The sequence below is a fragment of the Lissotriton vulgaris genome, unplaced genomic scaffold, assembly GCF_964263255.1.
Source record: "Lissotriton vulgaris unplaced genomic scaffold, aLisVul1.2 SCAFFOLD_391, whole genome shotgun sequence".
NCBI classification, from domain to species: Eukaryota; Metazoa; Chordata; class Amphibia; order Caudata; family Salamandridae; genus Lissotriton; species Lissotriton vulgaris.
Window position 1 is genome coordinate 988321 of NW_028247903.1, and position 9166 is coordinate 997486.

Consider the following 9166-nt stretch of genomic DNA (forward strand, 5'->3'; position numbering starts at 1 on the left):
CCAGCAAAGACAGGCTGCACCAAAGCCTTTACTGCACCTGGGGTCAGCAAAAAGAAATGAGCCTGTGGTTTCCCGCTTGAGAAAAAGTCACTCCCAATAACCCGACAGAGAAGGTGACTTCAATCAGTTGGCTGGCTCCGTGTTACAGCCACAGTGCCATAAAAGCCAACAAAGCCTGCCACGGCGAGTTGGTAACCAAGAGCACTTGATCGCCGCTGACTGCCGAAGTGCAGCCTGGAGTACAGAGGCCGGGCCCTCAAAAGTTGCAACAAAGTCTGCTAGACCCAGGAGAGATGTTAGAGTGTAGATTGGTCACCCACTAAGGAAGTTACTGCCATTTAAAGGGAACCATTGGTTTCGCTGTAACCAGAGACCAGTAGAAACTTTTTTGTCTGGACTTCACCCGTAGTTCAAGGGACATCGGACCCTGTGTCTAAAGTCGCCCCACCAAGATTTGGGACCGAGGGGTGGCCCCAGGAAGACCCCCAACACCGGCTCAGCATTCTCAGCACCCTGAAGTATCTTCTGCATCCTTCGCATCATGACCACTCCACCAATGTCTATGGCAGTTTGCCTATAGTGCCTGAAACTGGACTGGAGACTCCTTTGACTGCAAGGTAATTGTTCAACTGGACCTTATTTGTCCCAGTTAGTGGCACCCTGCCTGAACTGGTCATCACAAGAATGTCTACAGCCATTTTCATGTTGTCGTGGCCAATCCTAAACATAAGAATCGCAGATTACAATGATTTATTGTGCTATGTGAGAATCTGTGATTTATTGTTTCTTTTAAAAATTCAGATCTCCGGAATCCTCAGATCAGGTGTCTATTTAGAGATGAAAATACAGCTTATTTTTTAAAAATATTATCTGATTACTAGTGTTTCATTTTCTTCTTATTCAACTGTTTTAGTACTTCTAAATGCTTTATATGTGTTTATTACTAAAGCCCAACTGCTCTGAGCCACAGCTACCCAGGACTAGCCTATGGTCTTACAAACAAACCTGCGTGGACTAGATACGAAATGTACTTTCTTACACTGTGAGTTTGCACAACTACACCATTTAATTAACTAAATTTCCTCACACACATCATTTGATGTACAAGATTTCCCGAAATCAATACAATTCGGTTAATAAACAAAATACATATATTCTTACCCAAGCCTTTCCTTGCTCTCCTCTGGAGTTAATTGGTCGAATGTTTTGGCATCTTCAGCTCCCAGGAAAGCATCATGATCGTAATCAAAGTTCTGGTCGTCATTATGTTCCTTATCACTAAGTTGAGGGTCGTGGTGAACCCGCTCCTTCTTGTCTGTTGGTTTGCTCAAAGTACACAATGTGCAGAATGAAAGGCACAGGAGGAAGTGGCGCACATCCATGGCGGAGGTGTACCTTGAAAAAGAAAGCGGTCCAGTTAGTAAAGAGCCTACTGCTGTATCTTATACCCGTCATCTTGTGTGACAGCGACATACCAAAGGCTCTAGTTCAATCAATCACTTCCACTGCTTGATTCATTATGAACTTAGCAAGACAATGTAATAAAACACTTGTCTTTAAACATGAGGCATTGTGAGAGCCACTGTCATATCTTGAAACTCTCCAAAGGATCTAGCTCAACTCACCCTCACCAGCTAACAAACCACACCCAGTGGTTGGAACCATCAGGCAGTGAAATGGCAACAATTCCTGCTAAAACTGGTCTTCTCTCACTAGCAGAGTCGGAGAAATACAGGAAAAAGAACTTGTAGCATGACAGCTTGCCCATCTAGGGGCATCGTCCATTTTCAAAGGCATCGGACAGAACTTTCACTGAGTGCAAGCTACAGAAGCACCAGGACAAAAAACATTTGATGCTGTCAAGTTTAACCCGAAAGATTGAAGTCCAACCAGAAGGTTTGTTCTCAATTTATGGCAAAGTTTCCCACTTTACAGCTTGGAGAGTGAACTCTAGAGCAGATACACAAATTGAAAGAATTGCTGCATCTTCGTTCAAGAATATTTGTAAGCCCAGCACGTATGCCTACATGTAACGATGGACCTCATAATGTGATTGTGCAGGTTCACCTACAAATGGTTACATATTTTCAAAAGTCTAGCTACAGCCTGAAAATTCAGTTAACTTGGTCAATTTGCAATACAGTACGCTATGGAGCAGTCCTACTAACAGAGAACATAAATAGAGCGTTTGGTCAGAGGCGTGCCTCAACTTCCATCTCACCATGCCCACTGGCACTAAATTCCTAATGAAAACCCTACTACCAGCCAACAGGTGCACTTACATAGTATTGACATTAGTCAGGTATTCAAACAGGCCAACAAAGAACACAATACTGATCTTTTAAATGAAGTCTCTTATTTGCAAGAGTGCATCCCTAACTCAGTGAACAAGTTAAAAGCATTACTCTCATTCAAATGAAACCGGTTCAGCATGCCCACTATTCAGCACTAACTATCCTAGAGTACAGGCCTGCCTCTGGGAAGTGCCTGCACACTTCCAATAAAAACAGCACACTCACTGAAAAGTGCAGGTACTCTCCCTTTAAAATTAAAGGAGGCAAAAGGTACTCAGAATCTGGCAGTACCTGCCAAACACCGACTCCAACCTTTTCCTACTGTAGAGAAGGAAGGATCTCAATGTTCTGGCTATCACAGATACGACTAAGACTTCAAACATACAACAGTCCTATTTTAGCACTAGGGAGAGTCTGGAAAGGTCAGCATAGTATTCTGGTCAGGGACCGACCTTCTGAACTGAATTAACAGGAATCAAAGCTACTAGTAGATGCACACTTGATGCCACCACAGTTGCAACAGAAGCCCTGCAGTGTAAGTGAACACTAGAAAATGCTAAACCCACTGACATCCTGATGAAGGACAAATGAAAAACACAAAGGCCAAACGAGGCGACATTATCAAGTAGACACAATACAAGGAAAAGCAAGAAATCTTTTTTTGTCTCGAAACAACACAAAATAAATAACTTTGTAACAAAATAATAGCATTCTATTTGCAAATTACCACAAACTCAACAGATGCACAAGTCATTTGTGTAATATTTCACATCTGTCCCATTTTCAAGAAATTAAAATATTTTGTGAAATGGAATGTGAACGGAATACACTGTATTTTTTATAGCGCTTAGTTATAACATAATGTGTGTTTGTAAAGCGCACGTTCATCCCAATGGGGTCTCTAGGCGCTGAATAACAGATGTTGTTTATTATTACCTGTTAGAGTTGGAGGTCTCTGGTTGGCAGAGGTAGATATTTCTGGCAAACAGGGACCCACCTCCTCTAGGGTGGGTAGACAGTTACCCCCCTCGGTAACGTTGCCGAGCACTTTAGACTGATCCTCAGATGAGAGGGTCACGCATTTATGGTCATGCACAGTAAGGTCTCATCACACTACAAATGGACACCCCACCAGTTGTATATAAAAAAATAGGGAGGTTCTTTATGTAACATTTATCACCAGGTCAATAAGGGAAAGGGGTACACACTACAATAAGGCTGGGGACAGCGGCGACCACATGCGTGTGTCGCGAGGAACAGTTCAGTCTAGTTTTGAGTTGTGATGGGCGACTCAGGTACTCACAGTTAACCGGGAGTTGGGCGTGAATCCACTGGTACGAGGTGTACGGCAGTCCGGGTCAGTTCCGGGGAACCGCGATGAGTAGCTGCTGGTTTGCGGAGGGGGGGTACGAGGCGTACTTGGCGTCCGGCTCGCCTCACGAGCCACGTTGAAATGCTGCTGGGCTGTTGGGTACGAAGCGTACCTGGCGTCCGGCTCGCTGGTCACGAGCCGCGTTGAAATGCTGCTGGGCTGTTGGGTACGAAGAGTACCTGGCGTCCAGCTCGCTGTTCCCGAGCCGCGTTGAAATGCTGCTGGGCTGTTGGGTACAAAGCGTACCTGGCATCCGGCTCGCTGGTCTCGAGCCGCGTTGAAATGGTGCTGGGCTCAGAGGTAGGGGACGAAGCGTACTTGAGTACGAGTCGAGCCGCGACCAGGTCAGCAGGGCTCGGAATACAGGAGGTGAAGCGTACGAGTCGAGTCGTGACAGTCAGCTGGGCTCGAGCTGTTGGAAACAAAGCATCCTTGAATACGTGTCAAGCCGCGACCAGGTCAGCAGGGCTCGAGCTGTGGGAAATGAAGCGTCCTGGAATAGGAGTCGAGCCGCGACCAGGTCAGCAGGGCTCGAGCTGTGGGAAACGAAGCGTCCTCAAATAAGAGTTGAGCCGCGACCAGGTCAGCAGGGCTCGAGCTGTGGGAAACGAAGCGTACTTGAGGTACGGGTCGGACGAGCCGGGACAAAGTCAGCAGGGCTCTAAAGTCATCTAACTGGGAGCAGAAAAGGGCCTGATGTCTTTGAAGTTCTTTGATCTTGCAGGGGGTTCCCTGGTGCCCCTGCCCTGATTGTGGGGGCTTCCTGCCAGATGGCACCTTGTTCCTTTCAAAGTCGGCGGCAGGGTCGTCAGACGGCCAGCGGTGAGTGGGGCCGGCCCCTGGGGGAGGCAGGAAGCTCGACAAACTACTCCACCCCTCTTACTTAGAGGCTGCCAGCTAACACCAGGCTGGGGAGACAACTTGGCATGGTGTTTTCGGCCTCCACGTTTCTCATGGCCCGAAGTCCGGTTTGCGGATAAGGAGTCAGGGATCTTGAGAAACAGGGCTATTTCTACACTGGGGATTTCTACAGTTATTCTCTACAAGTATGTCTCATGAACCCTGGAGATCGGGGGAGCCACTCTGGAGTTTCTGTTACCTCCCCGGGGTCATAGTGAATCTGTGAAGTCAGAGTTTAGTTTATCATTAGAAGGCCTCGCACTGGGCTATTGTGTGGAGCATGAACGAGTCCAGCCTGAAGAATGGGTCATTCACGTGGGAGGCCTAGGGGAGAGACTGCAAGGAGACTCACGTCAAGGAAGCCAGGTCTAATATTACCCAACTCACACATACTAATTTTATCGACCTCAGATGGATGAAAGGCTGAGTGGACCCACCGGGATCCAGTTTTGATAAAATAATCAAAACTGGAGCGCGAGGGAAGCTTCTTACTGGAGTCTCAACTATAATTTTGAAAAAGGAAATTCTTTAATGAGAAATACAGAAGCATTTTCTGTTTTAGTGCTAGCAACTCATCAACGTGTTTAGGAATATGGCGGTAGTGCAGAGGATGTCAACAGGCAACCCTCGGCCCTAAAGAGATCAACAACTTTCCACTAACTACAACCAACTAAACAAAAGACAACATCAAACAACGAAACATACAATTTGAAAGCCGGTCTTTCCACACCAATACACAAAGGATCTCAGAAGGAGGATGAACTAAGATGCTGTAACAGTGGTTTGCCCCATACAAAGTCAGACAATGGAATAAAGAGAACTCACTCCGTAGTAGTTTGTTCCTGACTTAGACGTCTCATTGATGAAACAAGTGACCACCCCACCTGCTGCTCATTCCTGTACACCAACTCTTTAGGATCAGCACTTAGTAAGTTTATATTGCACCGGACGGCAAGAAAACACAAAGATAAAGGTGTTCTTAAGCCAATTCCTGTAGAACTCCACCCAGAGCGCAAAACTTTTCATGAACGTAACAAGTGCACCTTACAAAAGACTTTACATTACCAGTGGGAAACAGACAATGCAGTTCTAACTGTATCATGAAGGAGAAAGGAAAACAGCAGGACTAAGTAGGCCTGTGGAAATTTAATGTTCACACAGCCATGGGTGTAAACAGAGGAGGGCATAATTGGAGCGGAGAAGAAAGAAGTACAATTGCAAGCAAGGGATAAGAGGCTCAATAATTGAAGGTTGGGTGGGCAAAAAGAAAGGGTGTGGTGTGCCACGGGAACCAATGCAATAAGAGGGGTTTCTAATAGGAAGCAAGATGGGTGGGACGTGGGAACCAAAGAATAGCGACAATCACAATGGAAAGCAGCGAAGAAGATTTGCAAGGGTAACCAATGCAGAAGGAAAACTGGAATTCAACAAAGGAAACAGCAACTAACACGGACGAAAAGATTAACATGGGCTGTCCAAAAATAATCATAAAAGGGGGCGTCAAATGAAAACCACAGGCTCCAGCATCAAGGGTAATGCGATCTGCAACTTATAGGAGGGAAGCGAGCTTTGAAAAGCAGCTGCATTAAGGGCGCAGTAGGAAGCAATAAAAAATATCTATGCAATGGGAACAAACCAGGGAAGAAAAGAATAAACGGAAGGAACCCGTGGGGTCCATTATAGAGTTCAACAACGAAGTTGCTAGAGTGGAAAACATCAGAGGTGGTAGGTGGGGGCATAATAAAAACCAACAACAAAGATGGGGATAACGGTGACAAAATATGGACAGATGCAATGGGTCCTAAAAAAGTGGCAAACAACCACCAGGAGTGAGATGAGAAGGGAATAATAGGACTGAATATGGAGAACAAAATGCTAAATGGGATCGAAGTATGTAATCACGGCCAGAGCCAACATGAGCGACTGTCATCAAGCCCATTCAATGGCTCCGTGAATCAAGCACTTGCTGGTAATATCTATATGCCGGCAGATGACAAGGTCAACCCTGGACATAGTCAGCAAAATAGCTGTTCAGGCCATGGTTGGATGATTACTAGCTTGTAAGCATATTAGTCACCTTGGACCCAACGATCGCAACTTCCTGCACCTTAGGACCTGCTACATCCTAGATCATCTCCAAATAGGTGTTATTTGCCTTACATGACAATTTGTACAGCGCTCTGATACCGTCGCGGGTGACGTTCGCACTATATCAAACTTTTATAAATAAATGACTAAAAACGTTCAGCGTAAAGAATGGTATTTAACAAAATAGCACGCACCTCTTCAAGTACTATGAAACTTCAAAAGAAAAATCTTAACTTAACAAGGACAGTGGGAACCACATTTTCAGACCCAAAAACCATGATCAGTACAAACAATAGTAGTACAAACAATAGTAGAACTAAATGGTGGCACTGGCCTGGGATACTTACAGGCTACAATATAGTATCCACTGTCAAAGACCACATTGCAATAGCAAACAAACTGATGTAAAAAACTACATCGTAAAAAGACCACAATAGTCAGCATGCTATAGGTTGTGCACTTTGTTCCATTTAAAAACAAAACGACCAGCCAAGAAACAAGAACGGAGATGGAATTTGCATGTTGTGTCACAAAAGTGTAGCTCGTTTACTTTCACTTTCTTTGCACTCTAAGAGTATACGAATGCGCATACAATTATTTGCATACTGCACTACGGATTAAAAAGAACACATGTGAGGTTGCTTTGCCAACTTCCAATATAAATAATAGAGCAAACCCCTGTGGAGTGACACCTGGAAGAAAACACCCCCTCCCACGTGCTATGGTGAGTTCCTGGGACACCCTGGCAATCCAAAGCATTAGATTATTGTTTCTCTGAAACTGATACACAGCTCATTAACATTATGAATGAGGCAAGGAGCACAGCAGACGAATCTTTAAAGAAATACACTATTCCCTATGGTGTAACGGGTGGGTCGATGGAAAAGCAAGCGAGTAAAAAGGTCCATTTATGTGCACATTCACCTAACCCTCTTCCAAAAATCAAGACCGGTTTCTAAATTAGTTGAAGCTACCAGGATAATCTTTGAGAAAACAGGACGCCTGATCATCCTAGCTAGGGTGCAGTGAATACGGACAACGGGAACAAACGAAAGAGTGTAATGTAGGGGCAAAAAGGAAATCTGTTTAAAGGTACAGTAAACAATAAAAATACCAGAAATAGATGAGCCTCGCTTTTTTTTAAATAAATTGTGGCCGCTATATTTTACAGCACCAGCAAAATTACAAGTACATTAGATCACCCCAATAACGCCCGTTACCTGCAGATCTGTGTTCTTCTCTCACTTGCTTTACTCAAATGCCCCACCCCCGCCGGAAACTCCCGCCCTCCGGCGTGCTGACTCTGAAACCCCGCCCATCACGACATTTAGCCAACGGAAAAAGAACATGCTGCAATAGCCTCGAGCTGATTGGTGAAAATATATACGTATTTTGTTTGGGCGGGGCACAGTTGGGTGGAAGCGCCACGTCCACACGGGCACGCGCGGCTCGAAGTTGTCTCACGACGGTACGCGCGTACAAGCACGCATGCGCTTTTGTTTTCCGAAGGGTCTTCGCCAGCGAGTCAAAGCCAAGCAAGAAGAAAAATCCAGAGACATAGAAGAAAGATTCAACCTTAAAGAATGATGTGATGTGAAGACTTCTAAAATTAAGGGGGAAAAAAGAAACCCCGGCATTGGAGTGTGCTTCTTTAATAGCGCGAGCGTAGAGGAAGGTTTATGGCCATGGTGGAAACGGTTATGGGATAAAGAGAACGATGGGGTGTCAGAGGCAACTTCATACGGCGCAATAACGCACTTCTGCTGCACTAGTTTTGTGTAAAGTAAGCTTGCCATCCTGTTACACCTGCGTTGTACAGATAAAACTTGTTGCCCTCTAATGCTTATTGTATGTGCGGTAAAGGCCGAATATCCCCGCGCATATTCCGAAAGGGGTGGACCAAATGTGAATTGGTTAGATTCTAATTGGTGTTTTCGGAAGGGGCAGCTCGTAGAATGTACAGGATATTCCCTAGGATGTCATTCCTGACAGGGCTGGAGGCGCCTAAGAACCCTATGCCCTAGCTCTCATCCTGACTTACCCATAACTATGACAGTAACATGAAAGCTAGCTCCCACATCACTCACAAACGGGGCCCAAGTCCTAAAACAAGCATTTACAATGCAAATGTCTCGGCATTATTAAAGGTAGAGCTATTGGGATTGCTCATGACATTTTTTTTTCTTTCAAAAAACAAAAATAAATGGTATTGTCATTTACAATGGCAATAGGTGAGCATTAGAGAGTAGTAGCGGACACAGAGCCACACACACACAGAGCCGCGCGCACACACACACACACACACACACACACACACGCACAGACAGACAGAGCCGCGCGTGCGCACACACACACAGCCGCGCACACACACACAGAGCCACGCGCGCGCACACACACAGAGCCACACACACACACAGAGCCACACACACACAGCCAGAGCGACGCGCACAGCCAGCCACGCGCCCACACAGAGAGCCACACGCACACACAGAGAGCCACGCGCACACAGAGA

General features: G+C 45.6%; 1 protein-coding gene across 2 annotated transcripts in view; it reads right to left on the minus strand.

The window, feature by feature from the left end:
- The window catches only part of LOC147664984 (calumenin-like), a 73050-nt gene extending 65088 nt beyond the window's left edge, over positions 1-7962 (minus strand). For both annotated transcript variants that reach the window (XM_086949845.1, XM_086949846.1), the window contains exons 1-2: positions 7875-7962; positions 1162-1395 (exon numbers count right to left, since the gene is read on the minus strand). In XM_086949845.1, the coding sequence (XP_086805971.1) occupies positions 1162-1382 (221 nt within the window). In that variant the 5' untranslated portion in view covers positions 1383-1395; positions 7875-7962. The remainder of the gene's footprint in view (positions 1-1161; positions 1396-7874) is intronic.
- Between the last annotated feature and the right edge of the window lie 1204 nt (positions 7963-9166).